Genomic DNA, 24,961 nt, shown 5'->3' with positions numbered 1-24,961 from the left:
ATGGCAGGAGAGACTTTGCAGATGTGAAGGAGTCACAGCCCTGAGACGGGAGGTGGCCCTGGGTTGCCCAGCTGGGCTCAGAGTAGCCACCCGGGTACTTACGAGGAGGCAGCAGGAAGGTGAGAGCAAAGAGCGGAGCTGTCGCTGCCTGGGGCAGGAGCCGAGGGGCACAGGCGCCCCCAGAGCCAGGAGCGGCAAGGGGAGGGGCCTCCCCTGCGACTCCCGAAGGAGCTGGCCCCGCCCACACCTTGACTTTAGCCCAGGGAGACCCATTTGGGACTTCTGACCTGGAAGAGAATAAATTCGTGTTGCTTTGAGCACTAAGTTTGTGGTACTTTTTACGGCAGCCACAGGGAACTGACGCAGGGCTGTCCAGGGGCTCCTGTGCCGCCCTGTGCGTGGCATCAACCCCCCTCCCAGCCTGCAGGAGCCCGCTCCGCCCTGACCAGCGGCGCAGGGCATGTTTGTGGACCACGCCACCACCTTGCTGCCCGAGCAGCTCTGGGCGTGAGGAGGCTGCACCGGGGCCAGGGAGCCCAGAGCCTCTGCAGCAGCAGCAGGTTCCCCGGAGAAAGGGCCGGGGCTGAGGATGGGCCCTGAGGTCAGGGGCTGGGCAGCCCCAGCAGAGACCTGGAGGGCACGAGGCTGGATGAGCGGAGTGTGTCTGCTGAATGCCCCGCTCAGCGCTTTCCCTGGCAGGAAGACAGCCCTCCTGTGTCTTTCCTCACTCAGGAGAAAGAAAACTCCGTGATGGGGGATTTGCATCGCCTTTCTCCTGTGGAAGGACACGGCTGTGCTCTGTGTGCCGCAGTTGTCCTGAATGTGTCACTGCTGGGCAGGAGGCGGCTGTAACATCCAGTCCTGGGGTGTGGAATGACCATTCCAGCCTCGGGGGCAGAGAGCAGCTTGGCCTTGCAGGGGCCATTTGCTCAGAGAGAGAGAGAACTTACGGGAGGTGAATGGTGAGAAGCTCTGGTCAGAGGTGTAGCCGTCTCTGTACCACCAGGACAGGACGGGAGCCACCAGGAAAGGGCAGGAGGGCTGCTCCTGGCTGTGTGGGCAGTTGGGGTGGCTGACTTGCCAGGGGCGTCGGAGGAGCACGCGCTGCGGGCATGCTCGGGGGGCAGGGGGTGCTCCAGCCCGTGAGCGGGGAGGACTGCGGGGCTGTCTCGGTCTGCAGCGCACCGTCCCCAGGAAGGTCCAGGCTGCGAGGAGGGGTCATGAGCGTGCCTTTCCCCCGCAAGCGGGCACGGCCTTGGGGAGGGTCTGTGTGTCCACACACGTCCACAGTCCCTGGGGCTGGGACTGGCCCGTTGGCCCAGGCTTTGGCTAATGCTCTGCTTGATGGAATCTGGCTGTGTCCTGAGCTTTCACGGTTTGGTGACGCCAGGAAGGGACGGTCAGGGGAGGCCCCGTGAAGGAAAGTCTGGTTTCCTGTTGCTGGTGCTGGGAGGGGCTGACGTGTGTGAACAGAGAGCTCTGGGCGGCCTGGCCTCCCGCGGGGCGGGTCTGGGCGGGTCCGAGGAGGTGCCAGCGTGCCTGTGAGTGTCAAGGGCTGAGATGGGCGGATGGGAAAGTGTCGGAACCCACCAGCCGTGGCCCTTCTCCCCCGCCCAGGAGGCCTGCACAGGAGCCAGGCCGTGACGGTGTGAAGTGTCTCACCTCTGCTTTCCATGCAATAGAGTCACTGTCACAGCACGAAGACAGTGGATGAGATGAGAGGCCTCCACGGCCCTCTCTGGGAACCCGCCTGAGCTGGCTCCGAACGCGGGACTGAGCCCGGTGGACACTCCTCGGCGCACACTCGGCAGACAGGTCTCTGCGGGCTCACGGTGCGCTGGGTTTGCCCATCTGCCCGTCCAGCGAGCTGAGAAGGAGCCCCTGCTGTAGGCCAGGCCCCCAAGAGAGGGCCAGGGCTGAGAATTGTGTCCTGTGGACATGGCCTTGGGGACACTGGGAGGGTGGCATTAGTCTCAGGTGGCCCGAGAATCTCCATGCCTCGGGGAGGCCCAGGCTCTCCAGGCAGCCAGTGGGTGTGCGGCCCCTCCAGGGGTGGGGGGGCTCTCAGGCTCCTCCGTGCTGGGGACGTGGATCCGCCTACTGGGGGCCCAGGGCAGGCCGGGGTCAGCACCTGGCCTCTCCCACTGGGTTCACACACTTGATGCCGCCCTTGGGACCCACTCAGATGTCCCCTCCGAGCAGGGTGGTGTCCCCAGCACTGATGTCCCATAGCAGTGCCAGGAGGAGCTGGGGGCCTGCATCACACTGGGTTAGTGAGGGCTGGGTGGAGGTCCCTGCGGGGGTTGGGGTTTGTGGATTTACTGCGTGTTTGGGCTGTGACCCCTGAATGCCAAGTCCCCCGCTGCCTCCGCTCTGGGCCCCCGGGCAGGTGCTGTGTGTGCAGGGGACACCCTGGCAGGCCTCCAACGTGCCCTTGAATCTTCCAGCGTGGGGTCCCTGGGACCCCAGTCCAAGGCCGGGGCCCGTGTGCTCAGTGTCTGGGGAGACACAGACCTCCCTCAGATGGTCAGGTCTTGATACTGCACTTGGCACTTGCGGGATTCCCGCAGTAACCCCTCCTCCGCCTCGGCATCCTGTCTTATCTGGGGCGGGGCCAGACCCGGTGTGTGCAGGCGGCCCTTGGCTCAGCGCGTCTGCCCTTGCTGCTGCACGTGCCACGTGGGAACTCGCTGGGCTGTCCCCGCCTGTCCACTGTCCCTTCCCCACACCTCACTGGGTTCTTGTAGAGCCAGTCTGGGTCCTGGGGCCAGAACAGTGACACAATGGGGTCCTGTCTCTGGGGAGGGGTGGGCCCGGGTTAGAAACCTGCAGATAAATGTGGACTCGGGATGGGGCCGGTTACCAGGAGGCCAGCTGTGCCGCGCCCTCCTCTCTGGACTGTGTCGTCTCCGGGAATCCCTACCCAGCACCCCGAGGAGGGCCCTGCTGTCCCCTACAGGACAGAGCAAGCTCTGTGAGAGGAAATGACAGAGGGCCTCATTAGATCCAGGATGGCTGTCAGGGAGATCACTCAGGGGACACGGTGTCTGGGTCAGGACTGAGAGGTTGAGGGACATGTCACCGTGGAGGGCAGAGGGGTACTTTCTAGGGAGAAGGCCCGGCGTGTGCAAAGGCCCTGAGGCAAGACCAGACTGTGGGCATTTGAGGGCCTAAAAGGAGGTCCCGGTGGCTTGAACCCACAGAGCAAAGGGGTTTTGTGGGGGGAGCCCCTGGGGGACAAGCTGAGAACTTGACTTTTATCACAAGCCCAGTTAGAAGGAGCTTTAAGCAGGAGAGTGACAAGTTTCAACTTGTGCTTTCAGAGGAGCCTGGGACCCCGTCTCAGAGGCAGATTGAGGGGTATGAGGGGAGTTGGTGAGGAATGAGGGGGCCGAGAGGTGAGCAGAGGGCATGGATTTGGGGGTGCTTGGAAGGCCGAGTCCCAGAGGTGGTGATGAGGGCCCCCTATCCGCACCTGGCACAGGTCCCCTGTGCCATAAAGGAGCCAGCTGGCCACCGGTGGGAGAGCTGGGGTACAGCTCCCTCGGCAGGACTCTGGGGGCCTGGTCAGAGGCTCTGCGCCCCTGTCACCTGCCGCCGGCTGCTCTGCACTGGTGCCCTGGCCTGGGCTGCACCCGGCTCCTGATTCTGGTCTGGGAGCTGCCCAAGGCCCTGGGAGGAGGCCACCAGCCCCCTTCTGAGCTGGCTCTGCCTTTCATCCGTCTGTCTCTTCTCGTTCTTCCTGCCTGTGCTAGGCCTTAGGAAGGCAGCGGGGACAGCCGGGGTGTCAGGCTTGTCATCAGGTGATCATACCCCGTTGGTTCGGCAGGTGGAGGCTGGGCTGGGCGCAGAGAGGCCGAGTCTGCGTCTCTGCGAGGGCTGGAAGTGCCTCCCTTTCTGGCTTCTGGGGCCGCCCGCGCTCCTGGCCCCTGGTCCCTCCGTCCTCAGACTTCAGTCTCCCTGAGCTCTGACCCTCCTGCCTCCCTCTGCCCAGGGCTCTTCCCTGGGTGCCTGTGACCTCACTCCTTCGGGTCAGGCAGGTCTTGACCCAGATCTCACCTTCTTGGTGAGGCTTCTGGGAGCAGCCGCGGTGGCTGCAGCTGCCTGTGCGCCACCCAGCCGGCACGTGGAGGGGTTGTGTCGCTGTGGGGGGCTGACCATGGGCTGTCAGTGTCCCTTCCTCGGGTGTCCTCAGGTGTGGCGGTGGCAGCATGGTGCTGTGTCCTGCAGCAGCCTGGAGCCAGCGCAGTGAGGGAGTCCTCGCCTTGCTCCTCCTGCATCTCCCCCCGACCGTGTGGGACGAGCCAGTGCACAGTCCTTGCCACAGCTCCCGGGCAGAGGGGCAGGAGGCTGCGGCCACCTGGCAGGTGCTGGAGGGACCACGCACCCCTCTCTCTGGGAGCCCCCACACATGAGAAAGTCCAGGCGCCCAGGCCTGTTCCTGGAGCAGAAAGTCCTCTGCTGTCCCCGAGGTGGGCACCCCTGCCTCTGTCTCGGAGTCAGAGATGGACGTGAGTGGGGGTCAGCCTAGTGTTCTCTCCCCCGCAGAGGAGGAGCTCCGGAAGCTGCGAGAAGAAACTAACTCGGAGATGCTGAGGCAGGAGCTGGACCGGGAGCGGCAGCGGAGGATGGAGCTGGAGCAGAAGGTGCAGGAGGTGCTGAAGGCCAGGTACCTTGGGCTCTGCTGCCCCTGCGAGTGGGCAGCGTCAGCCCCCCTGGTCTCCGTGGGACCCGGAGCACCTCAGGAGCATGACCCTTGGTCCTGGAGGGGTCTGAGGGCGAGTGGTGATTACAGGCCTGGCCCCGACTGCCCGGGCTCAGGGCCGGCCTGTGCCTGTCCCAGCCGTGGTCTTTAGAAGGTGACTGTCCTCCTGTGCCTGGAGCTGGCCTGGAAGACAGGCAGCCTGGGGGCGGTGCTCCTCGTGGTCACCCGGCCCAGGTGGGGACAGGACTGAGCAGAGGATTGGTGGGGGCCTGTGGAGCCCCAGAACTGCCGGACCTGCAGTCTTGGCCAGCAGGTGCCCCCTGTCCTGTGTGTCCTGATCTGGTGTCTGGCCCCAGAGGCTGGCTGGGCCTCTCGGGACCTTCTGGGGACCCTGACTCACCCCACCTGGCCTTTGTGCTCTCCCACGCTCGCTGCCCCTCCCTGGCCACGGCCGCAGACCCTCCAGGCACCCCAGCTGCCCACGCTGAACGCTCCCTGCCCCTGTGGCCCTCCCAGGCCCTGGGCACCCCTGCCTCCCTGAGCCTCCTGTGACCTGGCAGAATCACCCCTCCTGGGGTGGCAGTGCTGCCCCAGCTTCTAGGGTGTTTGCAGGTGACGTCTTTGTCCTCAGACGAGTCCCGCCCCGTGTGGGGTTGAACTGCCTCTGAGCGCGCAGGGTCTCCTCCCCGGCCCCACGCCCTGCCACATGGTGCTGCCGGCAGGAAGCAGGTCGTTCCAGAGCAACACTGCAGGTTACAGAACAGGTGCTGTCCCTGTCCTGAAAAAGCCCACGAGGCCCCATGTCCCTCTGCACAGTGTCCAAATCGGATGAGGCCTAGGTGCTCGGGCTGGCCACCTCCGCCCCCCAGCTGCCCCCAACAGCCCCGCATCCCTGGCCCCACACCGACGCTGACCACAGCTTTGTCCCTGCGTTCCCTGGCTTGAGCGAATGGCTCCCACCAGTGTGGGCTGCACACAGCCCCCCTGGGACACTGGTTCCTCGCGGGGGCCATTATCGTCAGGGTTCTGGGTGTCCTTACTTCAGCTGGGCCTTGCGCTCTGGGGACGGAGCCGCGCCAGGTTAGTTACGGAAACGAGAGCCCTCCTTTGTGTCCCTCGCAGGACTCTGGCGTCCTTGTGGGTTGTACCTGTCAGTCTCAGGTCTGGGCGGCCCGAGGCATCTGGCCTTCACTGGGGGAAGGTCCCTTCGTTTGCCGCTCTCCGGGCATCTCCCCTCGGGGCCTCCCCCCTGGCCTGTTTGGAGTCCCCAGGGTGGGGCTCGCCTCCCGGGCCTTGGGCTTGTCTGGAGAGTAAACGACCCCGCACCCCGTCTGTCCCGGCTGTGAGGTCGGCCCCTCCCCAGAACGGAAACTAGTACACGGTCCTCACGGGTAGTGTACCTGATGTTGAACCTTCTGCGAAAACCTATAGAAATTCAAAGACTGAGTGCATTTAGTGACACGCAGAGGCGAAACCTGACCTGCAACACGGGGAGATCCCAGGCACAGGTGTGGTCTCAGGTGCCTGGCGGGAGCCGGCGGTGCGTCCCCACCCCCACAGGACAGCTCCTCCTCTGGTGGCGGCCGGCGGCCTGAGGCTGACCCCTGTCCCTCTCCTTTCCCAGGGCGCTTGGGTGTTCTGCTTCCCGCCCGCCTGCCCCCCAGCCCTGCTCCGGGGGCTGGTCCTGATCCTTCCCCAGAGCCCTGGGGGTGGGGGTGCCCAGTGGGACAGTTCTGGGAGGAGGGGGATGGACTCTGCCTTGGGAGCCAGCCGGGGCTGTGACCGAGGAAGTGGAAACTGAGGGTCCCAGGAGCATTAAGGGGCCCTCCCCTGCTTTACATGGGGGCGGGACTTAGGAACTTTCTAGAAGCCCAAAGGAGGAGAGGTGCAGGAGGAACAGGTCTCAGGCGGAGCGACCTCCTCTTCCCTTGCCCTCCTGGGGGGGGGGCGTACATACCTCACACACACACACACACACACACACACACACACACACACATACCACACACCACACACACCCCACACACCTCACATACACATGCCACACACACCACACACCCCACACACTGCACATGCACACACATCGCACACGCACCACACACATATCACAGACACCCACACGCACACTGCATATGCACACGTACATACACTTGTATCAGACATGCACACAGCACAAATGCACACTCACAAGCATACACACACCCATGCCACACCACACGCACACCCCCACACACTCACATCATGCATTGTGAAGCTGCAGGTGAGCTGCAGGACTAAGACGTAACAATGGTTATACAAACCTCTATTTTGACTCCTAAGAAAACTCTCAGCAAATCACCCTGGGGTCAGCCTGCTGTGGGTGGGCAAGGGCTTTCTCCATCGTGGCCCGAAAGCCACCCGACAGCGCTGCCCTCCTGCCTCCTGCCGGTCTGTGGTCTAGTCCTGCGCGTGTCCTGCCCTGAGCGTTCTTAGAGTCCGTTCCTCCCACGGCTGCTCCCCCCTTGCCCCACCCCGGGATCCCCAGACTTAGGGAGGTGGGTCAGGGGCAGACGGCGCATGGCCCCGTTCTATGCTGCACACGGGCCTCACTGGAAGGAAGTGGACCCTGGTGACCGTCCAGTGCCCCGTCCAGCCTGGAGGGCCTGCAGCAGAGTGGGCCAGTGCCTGCCCTGGCGTCCACACCTCCACCCGGCTTAGGTCTCCGCCCCATGGCCCAGGCAGTTGGGGTCAGGAATCGTTAGGCCTTCCAAGAGGCTCAGACACGGTCTGCCCACACCTGTCTGCTTCATCATCGAACAGCAGCACTGTCCTTTGGAACCGCTTTGAAGAATCAGTCATCGTTAAGTTGGCAGGAGTGTTAATACAACAGTCCTTTTTCGGCTGGACGAGGTCGGGGGTGTTTGCGTGGATTTGAGGACCCCCTGGGGCTTCCCACTTCCCAGAGGCCGAAGTGGCACCCCTTGCTCAGGCTAGAATGTCCTGGAACACTGCCTGCCCTCTGTCTTCCTGCTGAGTTTTGAAAATGTATTGCGGTAGCACTGTTATCAGTCAGCGTGTTCTTACGAGCAGTCGCGACAGGCAGTCACCGTGTTCCGTGTTTGCCATTACGTGCAGGAAGTAAAGTTCCTGCCCCCTGCGACACCTGCTCCCGGGTCTCCAGTCCTCCTCCACTGAAGGCAGCTTGCTGCACAGTGATATCTAAACGTGTGTTTGTTTCTAGCTGCCATCGACTGTGCGTCATTAGATACAAAACAAGCAGCGCTGACCGCAGCAGCTGGGAAGGCCCCTGCCCACTCGGGGCCTCCCCCACCCCACTGCCCGTCGGTGGCTTGGGTGAGGTGAGGTCCTGTGCATTTGGCCTCAAGGCCTCATGGAGCACACCTGGGCCAGGGCTTTGTCGGGAGCCTTTTTTGTTTTTTTAAAGACAGTGTCTCCCTCTGTCACGCAGGCTGGAGTGCGGTGGCTCCATAGCTCACTGCAGCCTCAAACTCCTGGGCTCAAGCAATCCTCCTGCCTCAGCCTCCCGAGTAGCTAGGATTATAGCTGTGTGCCACCACGCCTGGCTAATTTTTCTGTTTTTTGTAGAGATAGGCTCTTGCCCAGGCTGGTCTCGAACGTCTGGCTTCAAGTGATCCTCCCGCATCAGCCTCCCAGAGTGCTAGGGTTACAGGTGTGAGCCACGGTGCCCGGCCAGGAGCCAGTTTTTTGTGCTTCCTGGCTGAGTTGCCTCTTCTGGAGTTTCCAGGCTGGTTCAGGGAGAGTCCTGGTCCAGCTATCCATGAACAGGGTAATCCACCGGGCTCCCGGAGTCTCCCATGTGCCCCAGGCACCTCCTGCTCCCCGTGAATGCCTGTTTTGCTGCCAACTCTGGGCAGGGATGGTCTTTTGGGCAGCCCCACCCCAGCCACAGGGAGGGTGGGCATGGGGTCCTGGCCCATCCGCCATGGCCAGGGCTCCCTTCTCGGGGACCCTACTTCCACCTTGACTGTCCTGTCTGTTGCTCAGGGGGCTGCAGCCCTCACCCAGCGCCAGCTCTGCTGGTCTTTTGTCCCGTTGTCCTCCACCTCTGCATGCTCCGGCACAACGCAGTAGTTACAGGTGACAGGGACAGGTCATGAGCCTGAGGACTGGGTTGGTTCACGGCATTGTTGTGTGAAATCACGTGATGTGAACAGAACAGAAACTGCCTCTCCCCATCACTGCAGGCGAGGGACGCCTGTGCTGAGGGTCGCTGGCCCTGGAGGAGGGCCCTCTGCTCACCTCCCAGCCCTGCCCAGGTGGGGCCAGGAGTGCAGAGGCGCCTCTGTAGCACAGGACAAGGTGGGCTGGGCGCTGTGGCTTGGGAGGAGGGTGCAGCTGGCCAGAGAACCAGGACAGGCTGCACCCAGGGACCGGGTCCAGGCCACCTGCTGAGGTCCAGCTCCCTCAGAGCACACAGGGGACAGTCGGGTCTATAGGATCTGATAGGTGGATAGAAATTCCAGGAAGGGTGTCTGAGGCCCAGTGACAGCTGTGATCAGGGTGCAGCGGGGCTAGGGGACAGGGAGCCCAGGCAGGTGGCTGACCTGGGCCGAGCTGGGTGCAGGCAGCTGACAGGGCGTCACCGAGCCTGTGGCCTGGCGTGGTGCCTGATAGATTCGTGTGTGTTGGTCTTTCCATCAGCAGCCTGATGGGCAGTAAAATGTTTTTTTTTTTTTTTTGAGACAGAGTCTTGCTTTGTTGCCCGGGCTAGAGTGAGTGCCATGGCGTCAGCCTAGCTCACAGCAACCTCAAACTCCTGGGTTCAAGCGATCCTACTGCCTCAGCCTCCCGAATAGCTGGGACTACAGGCATGCGCCACCATGCCCAGCTAATTTTTTCTATATATATTTTTAGTTGGCCAGATAATTTCTTTCTGTTTTTAGTAGAGACAGGGTCTTGCTCTTGCTCAGGCTGGTCTCGAACTCCTGACCTCGAGCGATCCACCCGCCTCGGCCTCCCAGAGGGCTAGGATTACAGGCGTGAGCCACTGCGCCTGGCCATGGGCAATATAATTTTAAGAGTTAAAATTAACAGGAAAGAAAAGAGCCGCATGAGACTGTATTTGGTTCCTAAAACACAACACACGTGCCTGTTAGGAACATGGCTCTGTGCTTGCCCAGCTACCGTCATGACTGCCATTCCAGCCGTTCGGGGGTCCAGGGAGCCCTCCCTGTGCAGTACGAGCCGTGTGAGCCCCAGAGCTGTGCACGGCCACTGTGCCCCATGTTTTGAACTAATGGACACCTTGCCTCTTCTCCCTGCTCTTTTAGAACCGAGGAGCAGACAGCTCAGCCGCCGCCAAAGGGGCAGACCCAGGCCACCAATGGAGCAGGTAGGTCCTGGTGGGCGGGCAGTGGTGTTGGTTCTGTTCCTGGGTACCCGCTGGCACCCGGGAATCTCCTCCCGTCAGAACGGGGTTCCTGTCTCTCGCGGGGAGCTGGTGAGTCATCGTAGCAAACTCAGTCGTCAACCAAAACCTGATTGTACTTTCTCATGGAAATACGACATGCTGTTTTGGCATTGCCTACGGAACAGGGGTGTCGGGGCCACACTGGTCCCTTCCATTGACCTGGTGGCCTGCTGTCCGGGCTGACCATCCCGACGACAGGACGGAACCAGCAGTAGGGGCCGCCACTGGGGTGTCCCCGGGGTCGGGAGACAGAGCCCTTTTCTCTCTTCTTGTGTTCCCGAGCCTTGGCCCCTTTTTTCTCTTACCCCCCACACTGTACTTTATAGAATTGTCATTCAGAGGATTGATGAGGGAGGGGACTGGATTTTCCATTCAGCTCTTGTGGGCTTGGCCTGTGCGGCCCCAGGCAGCGCCTGTTCCTGCAGGGTGACCACGCGCGAGGACCCCCCTGCCTATGCTGGGGCCCAGAGATACAAGCCAGAGGCTCACTGGTCTCAGCCCTGCCCAGTATCAAGATGAGAAAACTGACGTCCCAGCAGGGAAGACCTCTCCCAGGGGCACCTGCTGGGTAGAGGCCCAGCGTGGACCAGAGCTGGGCCCTGTATGGGTCCTCACTGAGCTTGTCCACCAGAGGGGAAATGGTGTACGCCCCTTCCCCAGGGACCCGGGTGCTGGGCCGGGTGGAGCTGCGTCCCCTGCGTCGTGGCCTCCTCGGGCCCTCAAAGCCCGCGGCCTGTGCACCTGGGCCGCTGAACCGGGAGCAGCGCAAGAGACCCCGAGGCCCCCACCGCCCAGTGCTCAGTGAGGGTCAGAGTGTGGGCGGGAAAGACCCCGGCTCCCCAGTGCCTGTGGCCTTGTCCCCCCTGCTGAGGCCTGTCCTCGCCCTGCCTGCTGTGCTCAGGCAGGTGCACAGGCTCTGTGGGGGGGAGGGTGGTGGGGGAGGCACTGGCTTCCAGGGTGGCCCCAGGGACCTCCAGGAGGGGGAGGAGGTGGGGGTGGGGACAGACCTGGTGTGCACCTTGTACAGGTGCAATGGAGGGGCCTGGCAGAGAGATCCGCCCGGCCCTGGTTAATGAGCAGGTGGCCGGGTGGGCTGCAGCACAAGGGGAAGCCCAAGCTCCCCGGGCAGCTGGCACCGTTCCCTGCACCTGCGGGTCAGCACACCGCAGCCCCCGTCTGGTTTTACATTTTAAACGGCTGGAAAAATCAAAAGACTATTTGGGCGACATGTGAACATTATGTAAATCTGGTATTTCAACATCCATAAATAAAGTTCCATAGAAACACGGCCAGGCCCATCCATGTACGGCTGTCTCCGCCACGGGGACAGGTTTGCTGTCGCCGCCTGGACTCTCACTGCAAAAACCCTGCCAGGCCCCAGCTGGGGTGCGAGAACCTGCCCGCCCCGTCCTCCCCGAGAGCTCCTCGCTCTGCCCTGCCGGGGGTCTCAAGATGCACACACCTTGGCGCCTCTTGGCCCGTGGCCCTCAGGCTCTGCCCTGAGTCCACAGTGCAGGGTTGTTGGTGGCACCTGCCTGCCTTTCCCACGAGCCTCAATCACGGAGGGACAGCGCCCCCTGCCGGCGGCCCCACTGCCGGCGGCCCCACTGCCGGCGGCCCCACTGCCGGCTCTTGGAAGGGACAGACGGGTCCGTGCCAGGGTGCCCACGTCCGGCAGGAGTCCTGGTTCCTGTGGTGTGGGCTGCTTTCCACAGGCTCAGCCTTGGTGACCAGCGTCCGTCACCAGCACTAAGCCACGATAGCTCACCCAGGCCAGACACTGCCCTCGCCGGGCTCTGTCCCTCCCAGGACACCCTCCTGTTGGCTGGGCCTCAGACTCTGCAGGGCCGGGGGTGACGAGCCCACTGAGACAAGCCAGAGGTGGGAAGGGAGGTTGACACAGACCCCTGAGGTGGCCTGGACAGCCAGTCGTCCCCAGAACACGGGGGTCGGGGTGAGAGAGGCTACCCCACGCAGCGGTGGGTTTTGCAGCCGGCCAGCTCTGGGCTGCGATTGCTGCTCACACCTCGGGTCTGTAGAGAGCTGAGCCCTCAGAGTCCCCTCTGGTGTGGACCCCTTTGTTTCCCGGCTCCATGGGGAGGCCCCTGCCCCCGCAGCTGTTTCCTGTGCCCCTCACTGGGCCTCTGCCCCCCGCAGACCGCCGGAGCCAGGGGCTGTCCTCCCGCGCCCAGAAGTGGTTCTACGAGAAGTTCGGGATGTACGTGGAGGACTTCCGCTTCCAGCCCGAGGAGAGCACCGTAGAGGCGGAGGAGCCCCTCAGCGCCCGCAGGTAGGGGCCCCACACCCAGCCTGGGGGTGGCCGTGTTGGGCCGTCCCGTGCTGAGGCTCCAGCAGGCAGGCCGTGTCTGCCACCGTGTGGCTGTCTCCCTGTGCCCTTCCTCTGGGGGATGCGGCTGGCGGGGCCGAGAGGCCAGTGTGAGGCAGCCCAGAGCCCTGTCACGTCCATCCTGGTCTCACTCGTGGTTTGTGACGAGTGCCCTTTGGGGACGGTGGGTTCAGTCAGGGGAAAGTGCCTGGCACCCTGGAGCCTTCCCTACATCGGGTGGTTCATGTGCCCAATCTGCAGACATTGCCCCGCTCGCCAGGCACCGGGGGGTGTGGGGGAGCCCGCACAGCAAGGCTCTGGAGACTGGTGTGGGCAGGAGATGCGGGGATGGCTCTGTTGGCAGTCACCCGCGTCTCTCAGGGAGTTGGCAGCAAGAGCCACCCTGGTGCATGATGCTGCTCGAGTTGCCGCACGTGCCCCGGGCACTCGGAGCATCTTCCCAGGAGCCAGCAGGGCGTGGGCGGCGGGGACGCAGAGCCCGAGGCTCACTAACGCTGGCTTCTCTCCCCTCCCAGGTTGACTGAGAACATGAGGCGCCTCAGTGAGTACCCGCATACCCCTTACCCCGCACCCCCTGTCACTGCCGCGCGGAGCCGCCAGGGTGGGGCTGCAGGGCGGGGACCTGGGGCCGTGAGCTGACCCGAGCTTCTCCCAGACGGACGTTGTTAAGAGACCCCTGCCCCGGCCCTGGGGAGGAGGCTCGTGTTGGAAGTCTGGCCGAGGCCCACCCACTTTTGGGGGCCGAGATGGGGGAGCCCCCTGGGGCAGAAACAGTTTTCCCCCACGGCCTGCAGCCCCAGCGTTTGGGATGAAAACTGACGCTCTTCACAGATGCTCCCAGCCCCAGGGAGTGCGAGTGGGGTTCTCCCCTTGTGTTTGCCTGTCCCCTCTCTCCTGTCACTGCTGTGGGGAGGGGCAGGTGGCATTTCCCCACAGGGACAGCAGACTGCCTCAGGGGAGCGCTGGCCTGGGGTCACCAGGAGCCTGCATTGGCCCAGGTTTTGCGTGGCCGGGGAGGCCAGCCCGGCCCTGTGCGCGGGCGTGAGGAGGCGGGCGCTGGGGCTGACTGCTGCCGTCTGCTCTGTCTGCAGAGCGTGGTGCCAAGCCTGTCACCAACTTCGTGAAGAACCTCTCTGCCTTATCTGACTGGTACTCCGTCTACACGTCGGCCATCGCCTTCACCGTGAGTGGCTCCTTGCAGGGTGGGCGGGTGACGTCCCCCAACCCTGGGCAGCACTTCCTTGGGCCCCAAGGACATGCCCAGCCTCAGGTTCCTCATCTGTAAAGTGGGTGCACTGATGCTGACCCCCGGCCATGGGGGCGCTCTGAGGATCAGAGACGTTGGGCTGGGCCCAGGGCGGGCAGCAGGGCTCCCTGGACAGGGCGTGGTGGCCACTGTCTTGGCACAGGCGCGGCCCTTGCTGCAGCACCCTCAGGACAGGGCCTCCTGATGTGGTTGTCCCCTGGTACTGGGGCCGGGGAGGCTCCAGACAACGGCATGATGGGTGGGACACCCAGCCCAGCCTTTGTGAGCCACAGCTGCTGGGGAGGGATAGGACAGCAGGGCTGGCATCGCAGGGGCTTCGGGGAGAGCAGGCCCAGCTGCCCTGCCCGGAATCGTCCTGCGCTGGCTGCCCCTTAGCCACGCACAGGAAGACCCTCCGCCTGTGTCTCAGGACTGGAGCCCGTGACCCCGGGGTGCAGGGGCCATGCCTCCTGTGTGAGGGGGTAGGCCGCCCACCTGCCTGCTGCGGCCGCAAGGCCAGAGTGGGGCGGCCACAGCCCCCAGAACCCTCCAGAGCTCCCAAAGGCAGCACAGTCCTGTTGAGGGGGCCCCACCTCTCAGGACCCCTCTTGGCTGAAGCCATCTTCCTGGAGGTCCCCAGCTGGCTTCAGCCTGGAGGGGTCCTGAGGACCAGCCTAGCCTCGGACCCGGGTCAGGCCATCTGGGCACATCTCGGAAGCCCACGGCTGGTGCCTGCCCCGGGGACTCCGGCCCACCTGGGAGATGAGGGTTGCTGGGGGGCAGCTCCATCTTGGCCCTGGGGGTTGTCTTCTCCCACCACCCCTCACAGACGCTTTGCACCTCAAGGCCTTTGCTGCCTTGGGTCTGGGATACCTGCGTATCATGTCTCTTATGGGGTCAGAGGGTGGCCAAGGGTGGATTCTATTCCCAGCCCACTCGGGGCCTCTGCTCTGTGTCTGCAGCTTTGTCGGGGGCACAGGGGGCCCCAGGTGACGGTAGCCCTGGCGGCAGCATCCTGGCTGTCCTTAGCCCACGGTTGGCTGCCCCACTCAGGTGTGCTGAGTCCTAGTGATGCCCGAGTCCGGCACGTGGAGCCACACCTGGGGGCGTGGCGGGCGGGGCAGCTCGCTCTCCGGCTCCCTCTGTTGGGCAGCTGTTCCTCAGGACGCTCCCTCCCCGCCCGCGCAGGGCGGCTTCTCGCTCCGTGGGCAGCTGCCAGCCGGGAAGCAGCCCTTCCTCCGGCGTCCCTTCACACGTGCCCCCTTCCCTGGGTGTCTGGGGAGCCCCTGGGGCCAGGGCTCCCTGCCGGGCGCTGCTGGTTGGGGGCAGGTGGGAGGGATGTGGCTCATCCTGACCCAACCGTCACGTCACCTGCCTGCCCCCCTCCGCACCCCAGGTGTACATGAATGCTGTGTGGCACGGCTGGGCCATCCCGTTGTTCCTGTTTTTAGCAATTCTGCGGTTGTCCCTCAATTACCTCATCGCCAGGTAGGTGAGCTGGTTTGGTGTGTGGCCGCTTTGTCCTACCATGTGCATGGCTGTGCTGTGTCCCTGTGTCACACACAACCGTGACATGAGACAGGTGTGTGGTGCACTGGCGTTTGGAGGGTGATCCTCTGAGAGGCTCCAGAGAGCCCCCCAGGGAGGAACTTCTCCCCAAACCTCAGCGTGGGGGTCGCTGAAGCCACAAGGGCTCAGTGCCGTGTGAGGTCCCTGGTGGTGGCTGTCGCAAGATGGACAGGCCGGGACTCGGGCTGTGGGGGTGAGCAGTCTGCAGCTGGCACCGCTGCCTGAGGGGTGCGTTGCACCAGCACAGGGGCACCAGCCTGGCCCCGTGTCACCCCTTGCACCCCCACTGAGCACCCCCTCCCTGTGGAGGCCCCATCCCGGGGCTGGGGAGAGCAGCCCGGATTCTGACTTGTGCTCAGCCCTTCCCAAGTTTGCACTGATTCGCTGATTTTTCTAGGTGACTTTCTGTGCCTGCTCACATTGGCCCATTTGGAAATGGTTTTGTAGAAAACGTTTAAACTCTTGCAGGGGTCACAGCGCCCGAGTTGAGCAGGACTAGCTGGCACCTGCAGTTTCTGTTGAAGGCTTCTCCCCTCCACGCCTCTGGCTGCTTTTAAATGTGTCCCCTCCCCTCAGGACAGCCCCGGGGGGGGGGACGGTGAGGGTGACAGCAGTCATCCACTGCTGGGGAGTGGCCCTGGTGGTCCCGGGGTGGACTGGTGGGGTTTCAGGAGCCCCTTCACCCCATCTGGCTGGCAGAGCCGCTTCAAGCCTGCTGGGCGGGCAGGGTCGGTGACTCGACACCACCCCTGGCCACGCTGCTTGCAGGGCACGCTGTTTAAGGGTGTGTTTGCCTCCTGTCTGCCAGGGGCTGGAGGATTCAGTGGAGCATCGTGCCAGAGGTGTCTGAAGCTGTGGTAAGTCCTGGGAGGGCCGAGGGTCTCCGCTGCCCGTCTCCGCCAGGTCAGGCTCAGAACCTGTGCGCTGCGCGAGGAGGCCCCTGGTGGGGAGGCCCCCAGATGAGGCTGTGTGGTCACCCTCTGGGAGCCCCCTGGAGAGAAGGGATGGGGGAGGAAAATGCAGCCAGCCCAGCCCCAAGCCCCGGGAGGCCGTGCACTCTGCCCTGGCCTCGCTGGGGCTCCCAGCTAGGATGGGATGTGGTGGGAGTGGAGGATGGTGAGGGGCCCCTGCAGCCCCCACAGCCTCCCTGGGTAGGGTGGGGACCAGTGGGCTGGGTGAGTAGATGTGGTCCCACCTGGGACTCTAGAGCCCGCTTCTGGCCCCCTGCCTCGTTTTGTGAATAAAGTTTTATTGGCACACAGCCTCACTCTTTCATTTACGTACTGCGCTACAGTTGAGTAGCTGTGACAACAGACCACATGGCCTGAGAAGCCCCCTGACCCTTTACAGAAATTTGTTCTAGAGGGAGACTCCCTCCCATGGGGCAGGACCCCCAGGTGTGGGTAGAGGGAGGTCATGGTGCCTCCACGTCCTCATCGGACACCAAGCACCTGCTCTGCCGAGGGGCACACAGCAGTGGGGGTGGTGGCCGGGGGGAGACAGGCCTGTGCCCACCTGGCCCTGGAACTTGGGAGGTTCTTAATGAATGGGAGACATGTGGACTTGGACAAGCAGGACAAGGCTGGTGTCCCTGCCTGTAGGTGAGGCAGTGGGGTGGGTGGTCTCACAGGCACCTGTGCAGGTGAGCTGCGTGAGTCGGAGCCTCGGCCCAGCCACTGCGGGGCGGCTCTGCCCGCCCCTCCTCGGGTGCCAGGGTGATTTCACTATCAGCCCAGAAGGGCGCCTGGGTCCCCAAGGGACGTCCCATCCTCACTGACTGTGTAGGGATAGCAGAGTGACCCGCAGGTGCCTGGGGCTGGGAAGCCTTCATGCTGTTTTGTCAGTAATTTTCTGAACTGTTAAATTTCAGTGGAAAATTCTCTTTCCCTTTGACTGAAGGAACCTCCCAAGGAGGACCTGACCGTGTCCGAGAAGTTCCAGCTGGTGCTGGACGTCGCCCAGAAAGCCCAGGTACTGCCACGGGGCCCCGGTGCAGCCTCTGTGGACGGTGGGGGGGGCCCTGGGTAGAGGAGCCCCCAGGCTGGAGCAGGACTGGACCTGGGTCCCCTCCGCTCCAGGCCAGGCCCCCCACAGGCCTGGGAGCGGCTGGCAGGACCGTGGGCTGTGGGGGGCTGTGAGGCTGCGTGTCTGTGGCCTGCTTGAACCGGGGTGTCCGGGGCTCTTGGTGTGACCGTGGGGTCTGTTGCAATTGAGGTTTCTTCTTCGAGCAGAACCTGTTTGGCAAGATGGCCGACATCCTGGAAAAGATCAAGAAGTAAGTCTCGAGCCCCCACCCGGCGGCGCGGTGCACCCGGCCCCGCCTGAGCCTGCCATCTCCCTTCCAGCTTGTTCATGTGGGTGCAGCCGGAGACCACGCAGAAGCTGTACGTGGCGCTCTGGGCTGCCTTCCTGGCCTCCTGCTTCTTCCCCTACCGCCTGGTGGGGCTCACCGTGGGTAAGGCGCTGTCCCGCCCCCCGGGCCTGCAGCAGCGGGGACGGGAGGGGACGGAGGCTGCTGCGTCCCAGCAGGGTCCATGGAGGTCCTTCCTCTGCTTTTTGTCAGAATGTTTGGATTTGGGAGAAAGGGAGCTATGCAAGATCCAGGGACACCATGATCATTTCTGAAACCGGGCATGCCCTCTGCTTCTAAGGCCCCCCTAGTTTCTTGCCCAGTGGAAGGAGCGGGTGAACCCCAGACCCAGTCTGCCAGGCCCTAGCGACATCAGGGAGTCAGTCACCTTGGGGTGGGACGCCTCTCTGGGTGCCCGTGGGCTGGGGTGACAGTTGGGGGAGCCTGAGTCTGGTTTGAGTTGCAGGGAGATTGGTCGTAGCTGACAAGTTTGGTGACGTGGCGTGAGGCCATGAGTCACGTCCACCCGAAATGCTCATTCTGGAGTTGGTGTCAGGAGGGAGAGGGAGCTACCGTGAGGCGCAGGTTGTGTGGGACGCAGGTGTGGTGTGTGGCACCCCGTTACCACGGGATGTGGCTTGTCTGCTTCCTGCCCTTCACTCCTCCTTTCCTTCCCTCAACAACGACAATCCAGTGTCCAATGTGGGCTGAACACCGGCCTCAGGAACAGGGCCTGTGCTCGTGGGGCCAGTGGGAATCGTGTGAGCCCAGCAAGGCCAGTTTGTGCGAGTTATGGAGGGGTGGAGGGAGAGCTCCCCGCAGGATCCTGGGGGGGTCACACCTCGTCCCCCCCCCACTCCCAGATGCCAGGAAGCTCAGCCTGGCATGTGCTTAGGAGCATTACAGAGACTGCTGGCGTGAAGAGAGATGCTTCCCTGCCCTTTCCCCAAATCCCTTCACCAGGAACAGAGGAAAGTCCCTCAGGGATGTGGCGGGGCTGAGTTCTGGCAGCAGTAGCTCTCGGCAGCTCCTTGTCACTCCTCAGGTGCCATCGCTGGTGTGGGGCAGAGGCAGCTTTGACCAGGGCTTTGGTTTTGAAACCCAGATCCTTACCCCACAAATGCCCTTGGGCCCCGCTGGCCAGCACCAGGACTCTTGGAGACTGAGTGTGAAGGGGACCCCCAAGACCTCCAGTCAGGCCTCTGAACGTGGCTCAGGAGGCCTAGCAGCACCTCAGGCCTGGGCTGCCCTCTGCCCTGAGCCCAGGGGGTGGGCACCTGGGGCTTGGTGTCCTGGATCTGTCCTGCCATCCTCTTTTGTGGCAGCCGGTGTGGCTTGGTCCTTGCGACCGCACCAAGATCACCACCACCACTGGGTGGAGCTTACGGACGCTGCCAGGTGTGGGTCAAGGTCGTCATCCTGGTTCTCCACCGTCTGTCTGCCCTCCCACGGTGCCGGCAGGAGACCTGAGCATGGGCGTGAGGATGGCCCCGGCTGGGATTCGAAGGCCCTTGGGCTGAGCTGTCCCTCTGGCCGGGCTGGAGGAGGCCTGGGAGCTCCGTCTAGTCCACCAAGCCAGTGTCCCACCTGCGCCCCTCCCTGCCTGAGCACATTTCCAGAGTTAAAAAGTTGGGACTTGGGGTCAAAAACTCTGACTTGGTTTATGAGTTTATGTGAAAGTGTTTTACAAAGGCAAAAAGCAAAGCAGAGCAGAGACACAGCTTTATCCAGTTCCCTTTATCGAAAACCGCAGATACTGCGGGGAACTCAGTCTGCAGGAAGGGGCTTTGGCACGTGGTCTGGTCTGTCTGGCCGGGCACCGTGGGCAGCACAGCAGCCCCCAGCGCTGGGAGGGGCCCAGCAGTTCTAGCTGCTCGGAGGGACGTGCTTCCCTGGCTTGAGGAGGTGTGCGTGGGTGGCACCTGGCCTCTGGTCCTGTGCTGTTGCCACGTGTGGCCCTAGGTGCAGGCTAGTGTGCCCGCTTCTCCGCACTCTAGTTCTGGGTGTGCTCAGCTGGGCAGGCAGCCCACAGCTGCTGAGCCAGCCAGGGGCGGGGAGGCCTCACCGGGGCACGGCCATGGGCGTGGGGCAGCACCAGGTGAGGGGTCAGGTGGGAGTAGACTTGGGGAGGGCCTTGGATTCTGTGTCGGGTGTGGGGAGTTTGAGCAAAGGAGGGACATTTCTGACGTGTTTTAAGTGGGTCAGGAATAGTCCTGGGCCAGGGCAGAGTTGGGGAGAAGTAAGGAGGCATAGGGGAGACCAGCAGCACTGGGTTGGGTGGGGGAGGGTGTGGCCTGGGCAGGAGTGGGTGTGGTCTTAGCAGGAGAGGTGTCCCGGATAGGGGTAGGTGTGGCCTAGTCTAGAGCTTGTGGTCTGGTAGAAGGTGTGGTGTGGTAGAAGTAGGTGTGGCCTGGTGGGAGTGGGTGGGTCCTAGTCCTCAGAGTGTGGCCTGGCAGGAGTGGGCGGAGCCTAGTCTAGGGAGTGTGGCCTGGTGGGAGTAGGTGGGGCCTAGTCTATAGGGTGTGGCCTGATGGGAGTGGGTGGGGCCTAGTCTATAGGGTGGGGCCTGCTGGGAGTGGGTGGGGCCTAGTCTATAGGGTGTGGCCTGATGGGAGTGGGTGGGGCGCTGGCAGTGGGGGCGCTGGCAGTGGGGCCGCGGGTCCTGGGGGATCTGACCAGTTTGGAAGGCAGACCCACTGATTTGCAGGAGGATGGGAGGGGGTGAGGGAGGGAGTTGGGGATGCTGAGGGTGTTCTCTGAACCACTGGGTAGGTGATAGTGCCCTTTGGTGTCACAGGGAAGGTGACACAGGGCACAGTGGGGAGGGGCGTGTTAATGATTCTGGGGTGGAAGGCGTGCAGAGCTCAGGGAGTGGTCTGGCCACCGGTCTGGCAGTGCGGGGCACGACCCTTGCCTGGTGTGAACCACGAGGCTGGGCAGGGATGAGGGGTGAGGCTGAGCTGAGGTCCGACTGACGTCCAGGAGAGCCGGGGCTGGGCTGGGCTCCGGCAGGGTGCAGATCTGGGAGGCAGAAGGTGCTGGAACCGTCATCCCAGATAGACACACAAAATCACCACATTCTGGGCTAAACAGGGCTCTGTCTCCCCTACCCCAGGGCTCTATGCCGGCATCAAATTTTTCCTCATCGATTTCATCTTTAAACGCTGCCCGAGACTGCGAGCCAAGTATGACACACCCTACATCATTTGGAAGAGCCTCCCCACAGACCCCCAGCTCAAGGAGCGCTCCAGTGCCGCTGTGTCGCGCAGGGTGAGTCCCCGTCCTGCCACTGGGAGGCACACGAGGGGCCCACGGAGCCGGTCGGTCCCAGGCCCATAGTTCTCTGTTCACCTTCAGCCCCTGTGGAAGCTGGCCGTGTCAGGGCGTATGGGGCCCTGGAAGCACTGTGAGGTTCTTCCTTGTCACCTCTTTCCGGAGGCCCATCTGTCCCTTTATGCACCTACTAGGGGCCAGCCACCCCCTCAAGCCCAGGGCAGCATCTGAGAGCTGGGCTGGGGCCCCCACGGCCTAAGAGCCCCTCGAGGTGCTTCCTCAGAGGCTTGCTGGGAGCAGGGTCCCACCGAGCCAGGCTGAGGGTGGGCCAGGTGTGGTGTGCTGAGAGCCAGGGGCCCGGGAGGGGCCACTCCGTAGCAGGTGCCTGGGCCCTGCCGACCCTGCCCGTGAAGTTCAAGCATTGAGGCCAAGCAGCACCTGGGAAGGGCCTGCGCTGGGCTCACAGGCTGGTGCTGGGTCACATTCATTTATGGTGACAGGCCCTACGGGGTCAGGCACAGTGTCCTAAGGCAGGACACGGGTGCTCTCCTTAGGGCCTCTCAGACCATCCTGGAGGTTCTGGGCCCAGCAGGGCTTCTGGGAGGTTTAGGAGGGCTCCCTGGAGGAGGTATGGTTGGCACACGGTCCCACGTGTGAGTGTCTGCTGGGAGAGGGTGTCCCAGTGTCCTGCTGATGCTCTGTAGCTGGCAGTGGGAACTCTGGGTTAGATGTGGGTCATGCTCGTGGGTCCCCGGATGACAAAGCTTTTTGGGAACCTGAGCTGAGCCGCAGGACAGCCCACCCAGGCATAGAGCAGCCTGCTCTTGGGGAGCCAGCCTGAGAGGCCCTGGCCCGTGGATGCGTGGTGCCCCCAGGCACGGAGGCAGCGTGTGGGGAGATGGCCCGGCTTGGCCCCCGGGTGGCTGGGATGGGGTTTCTGGGCAGCAGGGCTGCTTAGCGCTGGCCTCGTAGCAGAGAGTGGGGGGCGGCAAGGGCGTGGGCCGCGGCATCCCGAGGTGGGGGCTTCCCGTGCGCTCACAGCCCTGCTCGACTCGGGGTGTTTGTGACCTTGTGTCATGCGGATCCCAGTCCTTCCATTGTCCCAGTCACACACATGCCTGTTGTCTCCTTTCTGGCCAGCTGTCAGGGCACGACAAGGTACAGTGTCTGTGTGGAAGGACCCTTGGCCTGCTGTGACCCTTGCCGTGTTGTGACTGGTTTTCTCATGTTGCCTTCCGTGGCCTGTCCCATGGCCAGTTTTGATTCCCGACGTGTTGATTTTTGCTGTCTTGGTGCAGACCACACCGGGCAGCAGTGTCCTGGGCCTGCCGTGCTGGGTTGCGGCTTGGCCATGGCGTCTCCGGTGGGACGGTGGGGGTGTTGCTGGGGTCTCACCCCCATGGCAGGAGGTGGAGCAGAGGTGGTGCTGGCTGGGGTGGGGTACTCCGCCCGCATCGGGACTGCCGCTGGCAAGAAGGGTGTGTGTGCCTGTCAGGGCGTGTGTGGCAGCTGGCGCGGGCAGGGAGCCCCAGGGGTGCCCCACGGCTGGCGGGGTCTGACCGAATGCTGTGCCGTCGGCAGCTGCAGACGACCTCGTCGCGGAGCTGCGTGTCCAGCATGCCGGCGGGGCTGGGTAAGGAGGAGGACGCCGGGCGCTTCCACAGCACCAAGAAGGGCAACTTCCACGAAATCTTCAACCTCACGGAGAACGAGCGGCCGCTGGCCGGTATGTGTGTGATGAGCCTGTGACCCAGCCGGGCTGCGGGCGCAGTGTCGAGGTGACCCATCCCTGGGGACAGGCCCCGGTGGCCTCACAGGGGCGTTCATGTCCTGTCCCCGGGGAGGCATCCCACCACGGGACAGTTCCCAGGGGAAGCACTCACAGGCGGGTTTTGTCCCGTCAGTGTGTGAGAACGGCTGGCGCTGCTGCCTGATCAACAGGGACCGCAAGATGCCCACGGACTACATCCGCAACGGCGTGCTCTACGTGACGGAGAAGTGAGTGTGGCCTCGGGTGCAGTGGCGGTGGGGGTGCGGGAGCCCCACGCCAGCCCCAGGCTTGGGCTCGGGCGGCCGGGCCGTGAGCAGTTTTCCCAGGGGCCTCCCCGTGGGCTGCAGGCCGCAGGGGACACAGGGGTCCCGCCTGCCGAGAGCCTGCCCCGCCCTTGCTGGTGCCCGGCTGGTGGGGATGCTGGGTCTGGTCCGGGAAGCTCTTGTGGGCCAGAGCCATGTGCGGGGGGGGCGAGGGACAGTCTCCCGAGGAGGCCACTGTGCAGTGACCCACTGGGACCAAGGCCCCAGGGGCCTTGTTGCCTGTTTGGAGCGAGGGCAGCCCTGGGTTTTCTCCACCAGAAGGAGACCGACCTTGCCAGCAACCGCCCAAGCCCAGGTGTGGGCAGAACTGGCCCGGGGCAGTGTCTGTTCCTGGTGTTGTGGGGCCATTGGCCGCCGTCCCCCACACCTGCAGCAGTGGCCACGGCCCCAGCCTCCCCATCCCATGTCAGGAGCCGCCCGGGAGATTCCGCCCCAGCCTCAGGGGCTCCTGCATCTCTTACTGGGAATGAAAGTCTTAGCTGTTTAGGTGCTGCGTTGGGTGGGAAGGTGTCCCTGTTCGTCCCCTCTGGGGCTGTGGGACAGCTGCTAGGTTGTGCCTTTGTCCCCTCCCTCTTTCAGTTACTTGTGCTTCGAAAGCTCCAAATCGGGGTCTTCAAAGAGGAACAAGGTCATCAAACTGATGGACATCACAGACATCCAGAAGGTGGGACCGCGCTGCCGTCCCCCATCCTGCTGCCATCCCCCATCCCGCTGCTGTCCCCCGCCCCGCTGTCCCCGCCTGCTTTTAGGGTCAGGAAAGCCGAGGGCCCGGAAGTAGTGGTTTCACTAGATACGGTCACGGCCCTGGGGGAGGGGCAGCTGGGGACTTGCACGGGTGCTGCTGCTGCCTCCGACTGGGCTCACCTTCTAGAAGGTCTCCGTGGAAAGCTTCTGCCAGCCCCCACCTTTTTTTTTTTTTTTTGTCTGAGACAGAGTCTCGCTGTGTTGCCCGGGCTAGAGTGAGTGCCGTGGCGTCAGCCTAGCTCACAGCAACCTCAAACTCCTGGGCTTTAAGTGATCCTACTGCCTCAGCCTCCCGAGTAGCTGGGACTACAGGCATGCGCCACCATGCCCGGCTAATTTTTTCTATATATATGTTTTAGTTGGCCAGATAATTTCTTTCTATTTTTAGTAGAGACGGGGTCTCGCTCTTGCTGAGGCTGGTCTCAAACTCCTGACCTCGAGCGATCCACCCGCCTTGGCCTCCCAGAGTGCTGGGATTACAGGCGTGAGCCACCGCACCCGGCCAGCAGCCCCCACCTTGATAGCACCCACATCCCTGTGGGTCAGCACCTGTCGTGGTCTCCCTGTGGGACCACGTGAGTAAGACGTGCCCAGTCCATGTGTCTTAAAGTAAGGGGGCCTGTGCTCTCCACCCCTCGCATCTGAGACCCCCCAAAGCCAAGGGAGCCCCAGGCTCCTGCTTTCGGTGCAGGTGTTAAGGTGAGAGCGAGACAGTGGCATCTGGTCCGGCATTTCCGTGGCCAGCTTCCCTCGAGTGTCATCACGTGGAATGTGCAGGCGGGCCTGGGCATAGGTGTGTGCGGTGCTGACAGGCACACCCAGTCAGCGTGGTCAGGCCCCTGCTCCTTCCTGGCATCTCGGGCACAGGCAGATGCATCTGCCTGGAGGAGGTGTCCCCTCCCTCCATGGCATGTCCGGTGCACCCAGCCCCGTGGCTGCTGTGGTTCATCCCCGTCCAGAAAAAAGCTGCAGGATCAGCTGACCAGGAGACACAAGGTCAGGGCCGTAGTCCTCCCGGCCCGCCTCTTGGGGTGGGCAGTGCTGACACATGCCCCCCCGGGCATGGGCCCTGACAGCTCTGGGGCCTGGTTCCCACGTGCAGTGTCCTTAGGGACCTGCCCCTCCCTGGCCGCCCTCAGGCCAGCTGCTGGCGGTTCTGGGACAGGGTGGGACGGGCCATTTATAGGTCTGGTTTGTCGGTC

General features: G+C 63.4%; 1 protein-coding gene across 4 annotated transcripts in view; it reads left to right on the top strand.

Moving 5' to 3' along the window:
- The window catches only part of GRAMD4 (GRAM domain containing 4), a 73,852-nt gene that overhangs the window by 45,797 nt on the left and 3,094 nt on the right, over positions 1 to 24,961 (top strand). For 2 of the 4 annotated variants that reach the window (XR_006735659.1, XM_045552760.1), the window contains exons 4-17: positions 4,549 to 4,669; positions 9,997 to 10,058; positions 12,294 to 12,426; positions 12,999 to 13,024; positions 13,575 to 13,666; positions 15,126 to 15,217; positions 16,107 to 16,155; positions 17,198 to 17,269; positions 17,530 to 17,573; positions 17,644 to 17,753; positions 20,764 to 20,918; positions 22,503 to 22,647; positions 22,826 to 22,919; positions 23,595 to 23,679. Coding sequence is in view for 3 of the 4 variants with exons in the window: in XM_045552760.1 (XP_045408716.1) it covers positions 4,549 to 4,669; positions 9,997 to 10,058; positions 12,294 to 12,426; positions 12,999 to 13,024; positions 13,575 to 13,666; positions 15,126 to 15,217; positions 16,107 to 16,155; positions 17,198 to 17,269; positions 17,530 to 17,573; positions 17,644 to 17,753; positions 20,764 to 20,918; positions 22,503 to 22,647; positions 22,826 to 22,919; positions 23,595 to 23,679 (1,280 nt within the window). In the remaining variant the exon portion in view is untranslated. Of the gene's footprint in view, positions 1 to 4,548; positions 4,670 to 9,996; positions 10,059 to 12,293; positions 12,427 to 12,998; positions 13,025 to 13,574; positions 13,667 to 15,125; positions 15,218 to 16,106; positions 16,156 to 17,197; positions 17,270 to 17,529; positions 17,574 to 17,643; positions 17,754 to 20,763; positions 20,919 to 22,502; positions 22,648 to 22,806; positions 22,920 to 23,594; positions 23,680 to 24,961 lie in introns of those variants that run through there. The other 2 variants (XM_045552762.1, XM_045552763.1) reach the window with 2 other exon arrangements.

Source organism: Lemur catta, chromosome 6 (assembly GCF_020740605.2).
Source record: "Lemur catta isolate mLemCat1 chromosome 6, mLemCat1.pri, whole genome shotgun sequence".
NCBI lineage: Eukaryota > Metazoa > Chordata > Mammalia > Primates > Lemuridae > Lemur > Lemur catta.
The sequence above is the reverse complement of the archived record's forward strand: the minus strand, read 5'-3'. Positions and strand labels throughout refer to the sequence as shown.